The sequence below is a fragment of the Haemaphysalis longicornis genome, unplaced genomic scaffold (assembly GCF_048455015.1).
Source record: "Haemaphysalis longicornis isolate Haplotype H1 unplaced genomic scaffold, Haemaphysalis longicornis Haplotype H1 scaffold_1, whole genome shotgun sequence".
NCBI lineage: Eukaryota > Metazoa > Arthropoda > Arachnida > Ixodida > Ixodidae > Haemaphysalis > Haemaphysalis longicornis.
The window spans coordinates 184,518,856-184,535,682 of NW_027526203.1; the positions used below are offsets into that span (position 1 = coordinate 184,518,856).

At 43.6% G+C, this 16,827-nt stretch overlaps 1 protein-coding gene across 1 annotated transcript; it reads left to right on the plus strand.

Annotated features, from left to right (window-relative positions):
• Positions 1-392: 392 nt before the first annotated feature.
• On the plus strand, positions 393-15,687 carry LOC144140013 (uncharacterized). Its single transcript, XM_077672230.1, has 5 exons — positions 393-493; positions 570-767; positions 2,264-2,330; positions 9,576-9,654; positions 15,112-15,687. Exons 3-5 carry the CDS (start codon positions 2,266-2,268, stop codon positions 15,322-15,324), a joined length of 357 nt encoding a protein of 118 aa, XP_077528356.1. The 5' UTR covers positions 393-493; positions 570-767; positions 2,264-2,265; the 3' UTR covers positions 15,325-15,687.
• The last annotated feature ends 1,140 nt before the right edge of the window (positions 15,688-16,827 follow it).

Consider the following 16,827-nt stretch of genomic DNA (forward strand, 5'->3'; position numbering starts at 1 on the left):
TCACGAGTAGACGGCGCCATCTTCTCGTGAAAGCGTGCGTTTTTCTTGTGCCCGTCTCTGTGATCGTAACAAGAGCAACTTACCTTCAAAAGCTTACACCAACTAGCCCGACATAAAGCTGTGCAAAATATTACATGTCCTGATCACACACTCAGAGTGTACTTTCTGTATTAGTGAGTTGCCTGTTTGCATCATTATTGTCTGCCAGACATGTTGTCACTTGGGCATTACTCCAGCGTGCAGACCAGTGTTGCACAAGTAGACATGCTTCAGCACTCTTCCTGTCACCCTCATCTTTTGCGCAGTCTTTGTGCGCCATAAATCAACTAGCCAGCAACCTAGTCTTCATCTTCCCTCTCGTTCTATTTCGTATGTACTGTATTACAGAGCCATAAACACATCAGCTTGTCTACATTAATTAAGGAGGAGGTGCTCAAGCAAGGAACAAGGTTCGGGTGGAGGCCGATCGCGGAACCAGAGGACTCTGAAGCTGGTGAGCTAACCAGGACTGGAGATGGGCCTGCGGATTCTGTGTACCAGAGGTTCCAGACGAGCGAGTTGGCTTGCAGACAACCGGGCTCGGTTCTACACCTGGCCGCGGTTGGTGGCCACGGCCCAGGATGGATCACCACACCTGCCACGCAGGGCGGGGTGCTGCCTGTGCTGCTTTGTCCGAGCAGTACATGCATTCGGGGGCCAATGCTCTGCTGCAACCTGGACCAACGATGACCCGCGGCACACATCGTTGAATGGTGCTTCTCGTGTTGGTGAGAGAATTTCCGTTTTTCTCTTCGCTTGTACTGGATTTCGGGGGCTGCACATTGACCCTTGTGTCCTTGTTTGGTGCTAAGTTTCCCTTTCACCGTTCGCCATTGTAACTCATTCTGTTCCCTTTCTCCCGAGTTCCGTGTGAACGTGTAACACTCCTGCAAGGCCAAGAGAACCTTCGCATCAACAATTAATTTTTCCCGAAAGGTTAGAGTGTCAAGCACCATACACTTGGCTGTTTGGCATGGAAAGACCCAGCATTTGAAACATGTCATAACAGCAGGTAAAATCTTGCAGGGCTGCAGATTTTCATCGACATGGCTGTGTGAGGTTATGCGGGTTTGTAGTAGGTTTCAGGGGATATAAAATTTGCTTGTGCCTGCTTTGGACTGGCCCTTGAGACTTCGAATTGCTTGTGCGGTGTCACAAACTCGGGCGTACGACGTCTAAAAGTACTTTATAAATTTTCCATTTCATTGTACAGCGCCTAATTCTTCTTACACTCGGTTCTATTCGCCCGAGACAAGGCTGGAAGTTTCTCGAACGAAGAGGAGGTAACACGATCTTACGCCGGATGGCCGGCCAGAAAACAACAAAAATAAAACCTCCGCCGCTCCGGTTTCGTCGAAGCTTCCAGTACCTTCGAGGAGGCACGGGTGGCCTTGCCAGTTCTAAAGAGCGTCGATCATTCTAGAATGGAGAAGAGGGAAGTTATTCGCTGACGGCGGCAGGCACGTTGTGTGTTGTGCTCTCCTTCTCCGCACCGGCGCGCCTATAAAAAGAGAAGCCGCGCCTAAGCAAACCAGCTACGTTTGGACGTCGTGATTGACAACTGCACCTGCCAGTTTGTACATCACACCATCGGCGACCCGCGCCCTGGAGGACTCCAACGTACTCCCGGGCCTCGAAGCACCGTGATCGTCTCGGACGGCCTGGCCTACAGCGAAGCCACGCTTCCCAGGTAGCCGAATCGCCTCCGACAGCGGTGCATCGTCCGGCCCGGTCGGTGAATATGCTGGGACTCCGTCTCTCATAAGCATCGAACTGTTCATTTTCTTTTAGTTAACTGCTCCGCTTAGTAATACTCCATTGTTAACGCTCCTGATTGTATAATTTTGCCTGATATTGAACTGTTGCTTGATCTAGAGAATTCCATCTAGGTTGTCTGTCACTATCGATCCGCTATCTCGTGCTTGTATTTGTAACTTGCCTGTCTAAATATAGGTCTTTGTGCTGTGTTTTCCGTTCAAGGCTCTTGCTCATTCTTGCCGCTCTGGTCGGCGAAAGCCGCACATCAGACGGCCACCCCCTTTGTCACCTGTGCCCTGTGGATTCGGTGGGGTTTGTTGGCTCTCATGAGTCGACTCCCCATATCTTCCGACAGTGCACCCTAATTTAAGGAAGCGGGTGACATGCGGTTGACGTCTGTGTAAAATTGTCATTTGTTGCAACTGCTCCTGCCCTTACTTTTTGCCTTGACCTTTGGCTCTATCAGGTATGGCTGCTCTTAATCCTCAAGTCCTGTGGATGTCCATGCTCACGGGGTCTTTGCCTTTTTGGAGGTTTGTATTACACTTGTCTCTATCTTAGTTCTTTCAGTTCAGCTCATAACCACCATTTGCTCTCCTAGAGATCGCATAAATATTGTTGATTTCAAATTAATTCCTAATAACGGTTGGCTACTGTTATTGCACGAAGGCATCTTTGGATGTTAAAATGCTGTGAAAATTGCTAAAAATTGAACCTTGGTGTCACTTCTTTTTTATTCCCAGAGAGGTTGTGTCAGTTTTGTGCTTTTCGTTTACGCACCAAAGGCTTCACATAAAAAAACCAAAGCTTCATAATACTAATGGGTCATTCCACGCGAAACGTTCTGGCCCAAAAATTGGCCACCGCCAATTCCGTTGAGAAAAGCAGGTGAAGGAATCCTGAAATACTATGAATACGTCGAAACCTTCATACAACAGCTGTAGAAACCCTAACGAGGATTTGAATATTCAGACAGATTTGATCAGTGGACAAAGCTTCCTCAAGGCAATGTTACACTAAAATAATGCCGAGCACGGCAAACACTAGTTCGGAAAAGTTTTTTTTCCACCCTCCAGTTTTGTGAGCAATGTAACCAACATAAATGAAAACATGCAAACCAGTTATTCTCGATAGCACAAAGGCAAAGGAGACTGGGAGAGGGTAAAATGGGGGACAGAAGAAAAGGAGGGCTGGTCAGCCTTAAGAGCAGAAATTGACAAAGGGAGCAATAGAAGAACGGAAACTTGAAGGGAACAGTGCAACAACGCCTTCCCCTTCCCGGAGGGCTCAAATTCAATTCGATTTATTGTTCTATGTGGCGCTACAAAACATACCCAAAAACTGTTTGGACCCATAGCCAGCGGCTAGTAAGGGGTCCAATAAAAAAATGCAAGAATTGCAGACACGCATGTCAGTACACATCGTCAATAGTAAATTTAAAAAAAACGGTAAAGACACTCTAAACACTTGTTAAAGCACATATTTCTTGAATGAATACAATTCTAAAAGCCAGTGAAATAAGCAAGAACACGTTGAATTTTTTTCAGCAGTAACAACGGCAATTGCATTTGTCACGCTGGTTACAATGAATACATCATAATAAAGCACCAGAATCACTTAAAAAAGCAGGATGTCATCACATTGTATAAGAATAATCACGTCATTCGATAATGGGGTATAAGTGTGAGAAAACGTACAAATAATAGCTGCAAGCATGAACTCAAAGTGCGTCATTCATTTTAAGGTAGTGCGTTTTTATTGCAACAGAAAAATTGTTAGCAACTTTTACGTCATGCGGCAGGCTGTTCCAGATCTTTACACCAGTAAATTCCAGCATACGCGCACCATACACATTTCTTTTTATGGCTAAGTTAAAGTTTCCAAAGGTATGGCCCCGTGTTGCGCGTGTAGGAGTATTAAGTGTAGACACGTCAAACGGAAGGTTGTTTCTTATTATGTTGTGGATGCATTCAGCAGTTTTTTTCTCGCGAAGTAGATCAAATGGTAAGACGCGTAGTTCAGTAAACAGCGACTTGCTGGGTCGAGAGTAGCCAGAACGCGTAATTATTCTAAGAGCTCGTTTTTGCGCTCGCCTCAGGCGGTCTAGGTAAGTATTGTATGTCCAGCCCCACGACTCGATGCAATACGTAAGATGAGTGTGCACTAACGTGAAGTATAGGAGTCGCAGAACATCGGTGTCGAAGTATTCACGCAACTGGATCAGAGCAGAGCAGCCAGACGCAATCTTCGCGCAAACTGCGTCGACGTGATGTTCCCAGTGTATATGTTTATCTAAGGTGACACCGAGGTACGTAAAACAGTTGGTTGATTCAAGCTGTGCTTGGCAAATAGCTAATCTGATATCAGCCAAACCGAGAGATCGGTTTCGCGACTGGAAAAGTACATACTTAGTTTTCTTTGTGTTGACTGTCAATTTGTTCCTCAGATACCAGTCTGAGATTGCTTTCAGCTCAGCGTTTGCGATGCTTTCGAGTTCGGTAGTATGTTTGGCCGTAATTACCGTATTTACACGATTGTAAGACGACCCTTTTTTTCAAATTTGACAATCCAATGTTGGGGGGTCGTCTTAGAATCGAAATCGAACCTAGTACCACTTGCAACGACAAGAGAGACAAGAAATCAGGGGTGCTTCGAGGTGTGAACGGCTTTGCACGCTTATTTCATACATTCTGGCGTCAATAAAAATGATGCACCTTTTGTAAGTTGGACCTAGAGCGACTAAACTCCCACTATCGCGTTCGGAAGTGTACTAAGCAACGTGATATGATAGTGGCTACGTTTGCACCGTGCATTGAATAAAGGGATTCGCTAATACTCATTTTGTTTATTAGAGACCCCGACGATAAAGCCGGTCGTGTTAGAGACGAAAAAAATGCTTCGTGAAAGCGAGTAACGCGCTCACGGAAATTGCGAGCGGCCTCCATGGCGAGCGGCTGCTTCCGTCAGCCGCCATGTTGTTTTAATCACGATCGCGCGTGGCTGCTGCCGGTCGCTTCGATTGTCATCTCGAATAGTTTCCCGCTCAACCCAAAGCGCATAGTTTTCCGCGTGCTTATACAAAAGCTTTTCTTTTTTTAGCATCTACTGCGCGCATTACGAGTGCCTTTATGACGAGCGCACGGCTCTTGAGGGAGCACCGATAATCGATGGAAGAGCCGCCGTAGGGGGGTATTGGTAGTTGACGGAAGAGCTTCTCTTTGTGGTACAATTTTCTAAGCGGGCGCGTCATTTCGTCAGGAAGCCGCGAACTTGCGCCAAGCGGGCGTGTGAGGAGAGCCTCCCTGGCTACTGTGTGCGGGTGGGTCCTCTCCGCATGGGCGGCCGTACCACGCGATGCCGTGGTGCGGTCGTTCGCGAAGTGTGGCCTCACACTTGACGACGACGTGCTGTGGGACTGCAGCAGCAATGACGGCAGCAGCACCAGCGAGGACGACTCCAGCGACGATGAGTAATCCTCCACAACCACGTGAATAAATTTCCCTTGTGTAAAATCCGCACGTTTTTTTTTTTTTTTTTTTTTTTGAGATCCGATTTTGGGGGGGTCGTCTTACATTCGAGTCGTCTTACAATCGTGTAAATACGGTATAATGGCAGTGTCATCAGCGTACATGATAGAGTTGGCTGAGGTTAATATCTGAGGCAAGTCATTCACGTAAAGGGAAAAAAATAGCGGACCAAGAGTAGAGCCCTGCGGTACTCCTGTTCGCAGGTACTGCATAGATGACGTCACATTTTTCATTGAGACAACTTGTTGACGGTTTGTAAGATAGCTAGCAAAAAATTCAAGCACCCTATCACGAAACCCGTATATTTTTAATTTGTTTAGCAAGATGTCGTGGTTCACCGTGTCGAACGCCTTCTTTATATCTAGAAAAATAACAGCAGCTAGTTTGTTGGTGTCTAGGGCACTATTGATAGACTGGGTGAGTGTAATGACGGCTGAGCTAGTGGAATGCTTCGGACGAAATCCGTGTTGCTGCGGGCAAATAATATTATATTTATTTAGGAAATTGTGAATACGTTTCGAGAGAATTTTTTCAAATATGTTATTAATAACGCTTAGAACAGAAATAGGTCTGTAGCTGGAAGGGTCAGAAGTATCACCATCCTTAAATACCGGTGTAACTCTGGCTATCTTTAAGGAAGACGGGTATGTGTATTCAAGCAAGGAATGGTTGTACAAACGGCACAAAATTGGTCCTATGATATCACTGTTTTCCTTAATTAGTTTTGCAGAAATGCTGTCCAAGCCTACTGCTTTCTTTGTTGACAACTGCGCAATAACCGACAATACTTCGTTGGCTTCAATTTCGTGAAGGGCGAAAGAGTTAACAACTGGCGGTAGAGGAACACTGTTCAAACTTGCGACTGGAAGCTTCGAAGCTAGTTCAGGACCGACATTGGTGAAAAAAGTATTGAATTCGTTAACGGTGTCTTTGGTAACGATAGGCGGAAGGGTGGAGCATTTTTTTGAATTTCTCGTTACCTCATTGACTACTTCCCACATTTTTTTGGGATTCCCTGAGGCATCTTCAATGCGGCGAGTAAAATATTCTTTTTTTCTGGCTCTCATTAAAGACACTGATTTGTTACGCGCGCATTTGAACTGGTACAGGTAATATTCGTTTCCCTTATGATGTAGCCACTTATGATACCAATAGTCCTTTTTCCTTAATATGCTTAGAATTTCTTCGGTCATCCACGGACAAATTGGTTTATAGCGTTGCGACGATGCTACATTTCGGCTACTGCAGTCTATAAGCTCATTTAGGGCAGTAATCAGGTTCGAGAACTCTGTATTTACGTCTTCATGATAGATATCATCCGGTCTGATTAACAACAGCTTGTTGCGGAATAATTCATAATTTACATTGGTTCTGCGTGTCGGCATGAGCGTTTTTACCATAGGAAGTGTGTTAACCTGTACGAAGATTGGCAAGTGGTCCGAAATTGGTGTTTGGTAAACCCCTCCGTTTATACCTGTATCAATGTTTGTCAGCGCATGGTCGATTGATGTTGCCGAAGACGTTGTTATACGCGTCGGGGCGGTGATCAGGTTGCGAAAGTTGTACGATCGAAGAAGGTGTGTGTAATCCATGAAATTCTTGGAAGCTGCATCAATGTTCATATCTCCGACAATGATGACACGAGTTTTGCTTTTCTTGGTTAAGGAAGACACGATTATTTCCATTTCATCGATAAACCCGGCAAGGCTTGAATGCGGAGGTCGGTAAACAACGCCCACTACGAGCCCACATTCAAGTTTCAAAAATAACGCTTCAAGTGCCGGCGAACAACAAGAAACTGATGATAAGATAGTGTATTTTAACCTATCTTTGACGGATAATGCCACACCGCCACCACGAAACTGAGAGTCCCGTGGCTGCGATATTGTCATGTAGCCAGGAATTGTTATATTTTCGCGTTTTCTTAGCCATGTTTCAGTTGTCGCTATGATTTCGAACGACTCGTCTTGTGTACCGATAAAAGAAAGAAGGGAGTTCAGGTTTTTATTTATGCTTCGGACGTTACTGTGAGGAACGGATATGTTTTTTCTGGGAGCAATCATGGGCCAGAGTTAGTGTAGCTTGCTTCGTTTTGTGGGTGAATGCTAGAAGTGCCAGTAATTTTTTGTAGATCTGCTTCACAGGTAACGTGAACTACTTTTGATTTTTCAGCTTTCCTCATCAGTATTTTCCCGTCCGAGACCCAAGCAAACTTCCAGCCTTTGGCGCGCTTGGTTGCGATTGCCTTCCCCAGAAGAACCTTATTCTCCGGGCATAGATGTTCGTTGACAAATATGGGATCCGCCCCTTGAAATCCAAGCATCGATGCGTTCAAACGAGTTTTCTTTGCTGCCAACAAAAATCTGTCTCGGGTAGTTCGGGAGGCAAACTGAATAACAATGTTTGGTGGTCCTTTAGCCTTTGTAGGCACTCTATGTGCAACCTCTATGTCGTGACTGGACAGTCGTGCAGACAAACGCGAAGCGATTGCTTCAACGACCTTGGGAATATCCTCATTGTCAGTAACAGGTATGCCCTTCACTTCGAGGTTGCTCCTCCTGCTGTACTGCTTCAGTTCAATTAGCTGTTGTTTGGTCTCATCAAGTTCTTTGCTTAGTGTTCGGTTCTCTTTCTGGCATTCAAGGACGAGATGTTTTGCCTCTTTCAGTTCATTACGGAGAGTGATAACTTCGGTTTTGAATTCTTCGAAATTTCCGTTCATGAAGTTCACTCCCTCTTTCACTAACGCAAGTTCTGCCTGGACAGAAGTGTTCGATGAGTGCAGCTCTTTTACTTCATTTTTTAGTTCATTCATTACCTCCAGAAATTTGGAAGTCATGTCTGTCAAAACCTTGACTACTTCTTTTATGCTGCTAGGCGCCTTTTCAGCGAGTGTCTGTGCAAATGGGGTCAAAGTGTCACCCTTTTTACTTGCCATCGTGTTAAGGCGTATTTCACACAGGTTACAGTAACACACAGATGCACAGGCTACAGTAAAACTCTACAATAACGACTACAGTAACACACAAGTTTCAGAGCAGTCCGGCAGCCGTAAATAGCTGAATTACAATGGGCAGTAAAATTGAATCCCCACCTGCAACGAGTGAAGACAGCGGTTTAGCCGAGGTGTCCACCACGGCCGCCGGTACCGCTCTGAATGTGGCTTGGCCGGTGCTCCATTCCCTTTTGTAGCGAAGCCAGCACCTCCAGTCGTTGGTTGCCCGAAGTAAAAAGGCACGTGTCCCGATGACGGTGTCCGATGCGCATGCGCGTAGCTTCCGACGATTCCTCGCGCTGTTGACCGTTTTCTTATCGGATGCCTGCAACGAGTGAAGACAGCGGTTTAGCCGAGGTGTCCACCACGGCCGCCGGTACCGCTCTGAAATTGGTGCGAGGGGCCAAATATGGCCCACTGTCGAAACAAAATCTAAGTAAAATTATCAGGCTAGATACAAGTTGTTCCAGACGGAGTTCACTATGTGCGGTGCGGCTTCTGTCTTCACTTGCGGCAACTTTTGCTATGTATATTGCACATCTGATATGTTTAATCATTTTTGTGGACCACAACACAGGAAGAAGCAGTTTTCCTCCCTTCATTGACCAGGGCAGTAGTCTGATGTGAAGTGAAGTTTAGAAACGAACACATGCACAGAAAATGCTAGGAAAACACCTAAGAGGACGTGGTGGAGAAACGCCACTCTAATGTAGCAGGGCCGGCAGAAGACTCTTGTCTGCCGACATTTTTTAGTGCTAGCCCATATTGCGTCTCTCTTGACAAAGCCTCAGTGAGAAATTTGAAAATATTCTGTGTTGCTTGCGTATTTCTGACTAATGTATTTCCGGCTTGGAAGGGAGCCGAGTGAGTACTGAAAAGCTAGTTCTTTCAAACTAAACAAAGCTGTATTCAGTCTTTATGGACCCTTTACTGCATGTGTTATTGCTTGCTTGCTGCAGAAACAGTGCTGACGTCATCTGTGTGTTTACAGCAATTCCGCGTTTTTCACAAACTTGTAATCCAGTTCCACTTCTAATACTGCTAAATGAAAGTAGTGCGGAAGTAGAGACCCTGATAATAAAGCAATTGTTAATACACCGTGAAAATATGAGGAACGTAGCAATTACCACATTGCATTTGTTAAGCTGGAGCCCTGTGGATATTTTTCCTTATGGCCTCCTCTATACTCTTTTGTTGGTCCCCCACATCTTATTAATTTCCATGTCACAGTGATATGTATTTTTTTTTATCATTAGATGCAAGAGGGGTGGATACACTGTCCTGCGGCCTGTTTTGCTGAATGAAAGTGGTGTCGAAGCCTTCAGAGAAGCACTGGTAAGTACAGCAGTAATTACTTTTAATGAAATCACTTCGCAGGAGCTTTGGACAAACTGAGTGTTGCTTCTTTGTGTGGTTTTAGAATTTTTAGAAAAACGGTTGTGTCAGCGAAATTGCTTAAATTTCTTGGAATCGTTCCCAGTCTTCAAAAATCATCTATCGATTTCTCTATAATCTCGCTCCGAATAATCTTCGAAAAAAAAAAAACCTCGAAGAAGCAGACAAAAAAGGCATATTTTGAGCTACTAGCTACCAACCTTCAAAACAACTACCTGGTTTGATAACCACGCCACCACTGTGACACCGTGACACACCTCCTAAATTTCCCCTCGGACCCTGGCATCAATGAATATCTTGATGTGTCGGTGGGTCTTGTATTTTTAAGCTATTTTGGCAGTGATAACGCTCGTTTCTCACGAAATGGTCTTCCAGATTGGCCTAGTCATGCTAATACTACAAGCAATTAGGTTAACGCTCCCATATTCAACTCATAAAAAGCTCTCACACAGTTGCAATTTCAACAACTTCAGCCAACGTAGTCATGAATAAAATGAGCCACTAGAAAAACAGTTGTCTTTAGTAACAGTTTTCCAAGAAAAATAGCTTGGTTGAATTTGTCTCATGACAGCTGATTAAAGCTAGAGTTTGAAGGTAATTCTTTTTCTGTGAACGAAGCGATGCTTCCTACTACTAAAACCTGTCCCGAACACCAAAACGCTCGAGACGGCCCGAAAATCCAGAAGCTGCCGTATGCATTGTGATGCTCGCTAAGTACACTACTTCTGGCGTTGACGCTGATATCTGCTAAGAATAGACTTCGGAATATGGCATGCAGACAGGGCGGTAACTTTCTTTTTATCGCAGAAAGTCTACCAATTTTTGGGGTCTAACAAAACATTTTTGTGTAAACATATTGATTAGGCACATTCTGCATCAGCTCAAAATGCAGATTATTCGATGCCCTTTCTAACAAGAGCGGATTCGCAAATTAACAAAATCAGTTTTTGGCCAAACGTTGCAAATATGGGTAAGTTGCGTATATCAGTTCGCAAATAGTTTAAAAAGTTTGGAGTATAATTTTTGCCAAACATAAAAAACACATCTTGGAAAAAAGTTTAGTTGCCCAGTACAATTTGTCAGATATGAAAAACATGTTACCATGTGTGGTGCCCTCGTTCTGCAGTGAAGCCCTACCTCTGTTTCAAAATATGCAATTTCGGATAGTTTACTGAAAAAAATCGGGTGGTTTGGCATTATTAGAGGCACTAATTTGTCCCCACATGATGTAGAAACATCTTGTCAATGGTTGACATCGCATTAATGGTCAGGTAAAAATTCGGGATAGGACAAAAACTGCTTGGGGCTGAAAACAAAACTCGGTCACTGTCAGTTTGCTATCATGCACCTGTTGAAGCTTTCACTTGCTGGTTGTTATAATCTTCTGGCTCACTTTTCTAACCCTGCTTTCAGGAATGAGGTGCGATGCACTGGAACTGTGCCCAGCTAGCTATCCCCGAGTAACTGTTGCGTGACAAATGAAAAAGGCGTTCAGCTCTATGAGCCTCCTGCATTGCACCTCCACCTAACATTTTAGAAAACAAACAATACCAAACTTGTGGCAGACTCTGTCAGAATATGTAGTTCTACTGAGGAGCAACTCTAGACCTCCGAAAATATCCTCGTACAGAATCAAAACTGAAGCCAATTTTAAGCTCTCTCTCTTTGCCTTAACTGATGTCTGATGACTTGAGGTTATCAATTGACTTTCAACTGGAACTCTTATTGCACAAGTAAGGCATGGGTGAAGTGAAATCACAAACGGCATGCTTTTTTTTTTAGGAAAAGTAGTGGGCAACGAAGGCGTTAAGGCAAATCGGGTTGAAGTTCTCTGTCTAGTAGTGCCAAATATAAATTGCGCAATGCAGAAATGAAACAAATGACAGGAAAAGGGCTGAAAATGCTAAGTGCACTTGTCAGACATGCGGAGACATCCACGAATGCTTTGACTGAAAAAAAGCTACCCGTCCTGTAAACCAAAGCTCACTAGTGCATACCTGGTGTCATTTTCTGGTAGTTCTCACCTTTAAACGCAGACGGATTGCAGAGCTGACGACATCATTTGATACTTGACTTCTGTGAGCCATTTGATCAAAAAAATCTAATGTTAATGCAGCGTAACCACAAGTGACATCCTTTTTTGTATAGCGCAGCAGCCATGGCACCTATCGAAACAACACATGCTGCTCAACCCTCAAAAACACCGTCAGAAATTTCAGTGTAGCCAGAGCAGGAAAATTAGAACTAATTCTAAAACTGCAGTGCCTAGACTAACCAGTGGGATGCGTTAGTTGCAAGAGAAATGACAACATGGATATCAGGAATTACAGCATTGATCATCGGTGATCGGTGCTTTATATTGCCGATTTTATATGGCAGTTTTTTGCAAGGTGAGGTGTGTATTTTCTCAGAAGGGAGCGTTGCTGCTGCGCTTGATAAAAAAAGCATGCGACTCGTGGTCATGCTGCATTACCATGGAATTTTCTTGATCAAAAGTCTTCCAGCAAGCCAAATACCAATTCAATTTCCCAGTTTTGCAGTCTGATGGCAGTGACAGATGATAATTACCTGGAAATGACACCAGCTTTCCACTACTGAGCTTTGGTTCAAAGAAAGGGTCGTTTTATTTTGTGAAAGCTTATTTCTGAAGGTTCCCCGCATGTGTATCAAGTGGACCTGGCATTTTCAGCCACTTTCCAGCAGTTTTCATTCTGTTTGTGTGTTGCAAACCTAATATTTCGTGCTACTACACAGTTACCCAACTTCAAGCCGATTTGCCATAGCACCCCCGTCGCCCTCTACTATTCCTCGAAAAAAGAACGCCTTTTGTGATATCGCTTCACTCATGCCCTACTTTTGCGATAACAGCTCCAGCTGAAACTCAAAAAATAACACCAAGTCATCGGATATCAGTTCAGACAAGTAGAGATTTCCAATCAGCCTTCAACACTGCCAGCTGTTTACTGGCCAGTTTTGTTAGTATGAGGCTATTTTTGGAGGTCTAGTGTTGCTTCTTACTGCAACTGTCTATTCTGGCAGTCTCCAAAAGGTTTGATATGGTGCCTTTTTGAAAATGTTAGGCAGCACTCTTTTCGCCGTGCGAAAGCTTGCTGGGCACAATTCTAGTGCATCGCAAGTTATTCCTGCAACCAGGGCTACCATAGCGAGTCAGAAGATGACAATAAACCGCAAGTGGATGTTCTGGTAGATAATTGATGATCAGAATGTCAACAAAAATGCACCACTGAGATTGGTTTTAAATTCCAAGCGGATTTTTTGGCATATCTTGCTTGCCGTGAATCTGGTGCTTGCTGTAGTCCTTAATAAGATGTTTTTACATCACGTGGGGACTAAGTTGGGCCCCTAATAATATCAAACCATTTCAGAGAACCATCCAAAATTGTGTATTTTGGAATGAATGTTCGGCTTCACCACGAGACGCGGGCACCATGCGTGCAAGCACCACGTGGGCACCACGGGGACAAATTAATTTGCACTAGTGAATTTTTTCTTGGACAGGATTTTTTAATGTAAACCTTCAAAATGCGTATTCTAAATTTTTTTCACTATTGGTGGTTTGTTATACACAACTTCTTTTTTTTTCATTTTTCTTTACGGTGACAAAAGTTTGATTTGGGTTTTTTTTTTTGCGATCATTATTTATGCAAACATTACACAACTGGTGCTAGCAAGGGCGTTGAATCATCCGCATTTTTGCCACTGCACTATGTGCCTAACCAACACATTTAGCAAAAAGCATTGTTTTCTTAGAGCCCTAAAAACTGGTCAATTTTCTGCGGTAACAAAAGAGTTGAAATCAACGCTGGTGTCAGCTTTACTGCATCACTCTGAATTTGTGCGGAGAAGCCCCTCTAGTGCATGAGAAGTTCGAGAACAAAAAGTTGGACATCCAAAGTCAATAAATTGGGATAGGGAAACTAATTATTCTGGCATGTCCCATCAAGGCTGTAGTGTCAGCTTTACTGCATCGCTCACAACTCGTGCAGAAAAGCCCATCCAGGGAATTAGAAACTTTGGAACAAGTTTTGTGCCAAATTTAATTATATGAGAAGTTAAAAAATCAGGGTACGGAAACTAAACGCGTTGACAATAATTCAAATAGACAAGTGGTTTAAAATTTTTTCTTGTGGCCACTAAAAACATGAAGAAACCGAGGCACGTAACAAGGCAGTGGTGCCCTTTGTACTGACAACTTAGGTTTCTTTTCCATCAGTAATAAGTGTGATCTCGATAACTACAACTGTAAGCATTATTTAGTGCTTCATGCTTTCACTTAAGCTAAGAACTGTTGAAGGAAAAAACTAAACGGGGTGCAGACATTGCATGCAGAGTAGAAAATATAGTCAGCGTATTGAATAACTTAAAAAAAGCGTTAAAGTTAATCAGTGAAGCATAGATAGAAGGTTCAGGCAAATTGCTATCAAGCCTAAAAGCAAAAGAAAAGCGCAACAAGCAGCACACCCAGCGGTTTTTGCCCAGGGAATGGGGGGGATCTATGATGTGTCGTTCCCATCTGGAAAGTCGATGTATCCAATTTGTCCCTTGGCTTTTTGCATGTACCCACTCATTGCGAATCATGCAAGTACAAGCCTTTCTAGGGCCAAGTTTGACTTCTGCAAAGAAGCTAAAGCACTGATTTGGGAGCTTTCAGATGTTTATTACATAAAAAACAGGAGCACAGTGAACCTGTATTGCAATGAGCTTGAATATTTAGACACTTCGCTATGATTCCTTTGATACCATTGTGCGGCCCACTATTAAAGGGTGTTATTTTAGACGATGCACTCAATAAACTTAGTTGCAAGCAAGTGCTTGTCCTATCATCTTCTTTGTCATGTGCTATGGACTCGACTTTTTAAGAATTATGTACCAACTTGCCTCATGCTTTTTACTGAACAGTTTGAGTTAGACTTTGTACCCCTCCAGTGTTTTGCAGTGTGGAGCATGCCCTTTGTGCAGCAGGTGTCTCAGTTCACTTACTGCTTTGTTACTCGTGCTGCCTTTAAGCTTTACATAGATATTTTCATACCATCAAAAGGGGGGAGTAGCAGCCTTTTGCACTCATAAATTCTTAGTCTCCCTCCCTGGAGCTTTCAGATCCTCTTTATGGATGCAATAATTTTTGAAGCTTTTGCATTTCTGGGGTGTCCATATGTAACTTCATACATTATACATATATTCCCTCATACAAAACATTTCATAACAAAAGCCAAATGGCGAAGCAAGGAAATGTAATGGCAAGAGGTGTGCTCCTCGCCCTCTTTTTTGTCAGGCACTGGGCAGTTAGCCTGTTGTTGATGATTTTACTGTGCTGGCTACAATTTCATTTTGCTTTTGTCTTATCGTTCAATTTCTTTTCATTGATATTTCTGGCAGGTCCAAGACAAGGCCTGGTCCGAGACGCCAGGACCCGAGGACACCTTGCAACACTTGTGCACGGCCTGTGAAAATTTCTGGATTGACTTCATGGACTTGTGTAAGAAGTCTGCCTTAGAAAAACAGCAACAAGGAAAGAAGCCTTTAAAAATTATTGCAATTTATTTCCACACCAGTTTAACCTTGCACCAGCAGGTATGCAAAGCTGGTTAACACAAAACTTGTTTTTGTGATTTAATATCATGCCTGTTAGTCTAGCAAACCTGCGTTGTGACAAGCCATAGCAAGCAGTAAAACATGCTTAGTGTATCTGTATTTTTAGGCTATTTGCTGGTTATTTTGTAATTTAAAACAGCTGTGATACCCTAAGCTGGCTTTTCATTCAAATGTGTATCACTTTTGTCTTTAATAAAATAATTTTCAAATACTTTTGGTTTGCTTTGCTATACTTGTATGAAACTGCTCATGAAGCTGCATGCATGTGGGTTAAAATTGCACTTGCACGTATACTGCAATGATTCCACCAGCAGTATTACTGACCATCTCTGGGAAGGTCACCCATACACTTCCACGACTCTGTCGCCATAAGCATCACGGGACTCTTTAAAAAGGGGCGTCCTCACAACTCTTGTTACAGGGTCGCAATGATCATCAGGCAGCAGTCCCGTGACTCTCTTTTTTCTTTAGATAGGTCAGTGCTGACTCTAAGGAGGTAGTCACCCATATTCTACTGTGACTACTGTGGCGGGGTCCGTGTGACCCCCTTTCAATAAGAGTAGCGGGACTCTGCGAAAGGGGTCGATGAAGAGTCAAATCTGTGGCAAGTAAATACCCCCCAAAGAGGGTCACAGGGACTCCTTTTTTTCTTAGTGTGTACGCTCTGTCTCTTGAACACAGCGCGGCGCAATTATTTTTCTTTCTATACAACCTCTGTCATCAAGTTTTCAGTAGCGTGTTTAAAGGCATTGTCGTGCCTGCGAAAATGAAACAACCCAAATCTCTATGCGCGGCAAGACATGATCGAGCCAGTATATAAGAGTATAAAAGACACGCATAGCAAAATGTCTAGTCTTTTCAAATCCTTTTTCAACCATCCTATCGCGTGTCCTCCTTTTATGAGATGCGCATTCCGCCCGGCGAACATTTCTTTTTCAAAGAAGTGTCTTAAGGCAATCTGTAATCCATCGCCGGCAAATATTCATCGCTCTCCCGTGTGTCGACACCGCGTTTCCCGAGAAAAGGTGACATTTTTGAAATTTCGGACGAATAAATTCCCACCATATACCTGCCGCTTGAACTGTAACTAATCAACTTGCGGCTTTAAACTGTGCAACGCGGTTACGTGCTGTGTGTGAGACGTTTTCAGACAAAGCTAGCCCGTGGTTATTATCTTTTCGTTGAATATTATCTTTTTTAACAATGTTGTCGAATATGGGGCATCTTTTTAGATTTGCTAGATTGAAAATGTATTGCATATATCTCATTCAACAATTATTTTGACTTCTGGCTGCTTCAGTCACGGCTCGGCGGTTGGATTGAGTGACAGACTGGCAGACGTACATACATACATACGGACAGACAGTTTTTGCGGTTGAGTAGCCCAAGAATGACAACATCTCCTTAAGGGAGCACTGACACCAATTTTCGGCGTTAATATTATTGCACAGTTCGCTTCCTTCACTCAACAGAATACCCTGGCTGAAATATGAGCGGCCT

Coding starts and splice junctions, on each gene's coding strand:
- LOC144140013 (XM_077672230.1), top strand. CDS start 2,266: ATGGCTGCTCTTAATCCTCAAGTCCTGTGGATGTCCATGCTCACGGGG. Junction 2,331..9,575: donor GGGTCTTTGCCTTTTTGGAG/GTTTGTATTACA, acceptor TTTTATCATTAG/ATGCAAGAGGGGTGGATACA. Junction 9,655..15,111: donor AAGCCTTCAGAGAAGCACTG/GTAAGTACAGCA, acceptor TATTTCTGGCAG/GTCCAAGACAAGGCCTGGTC.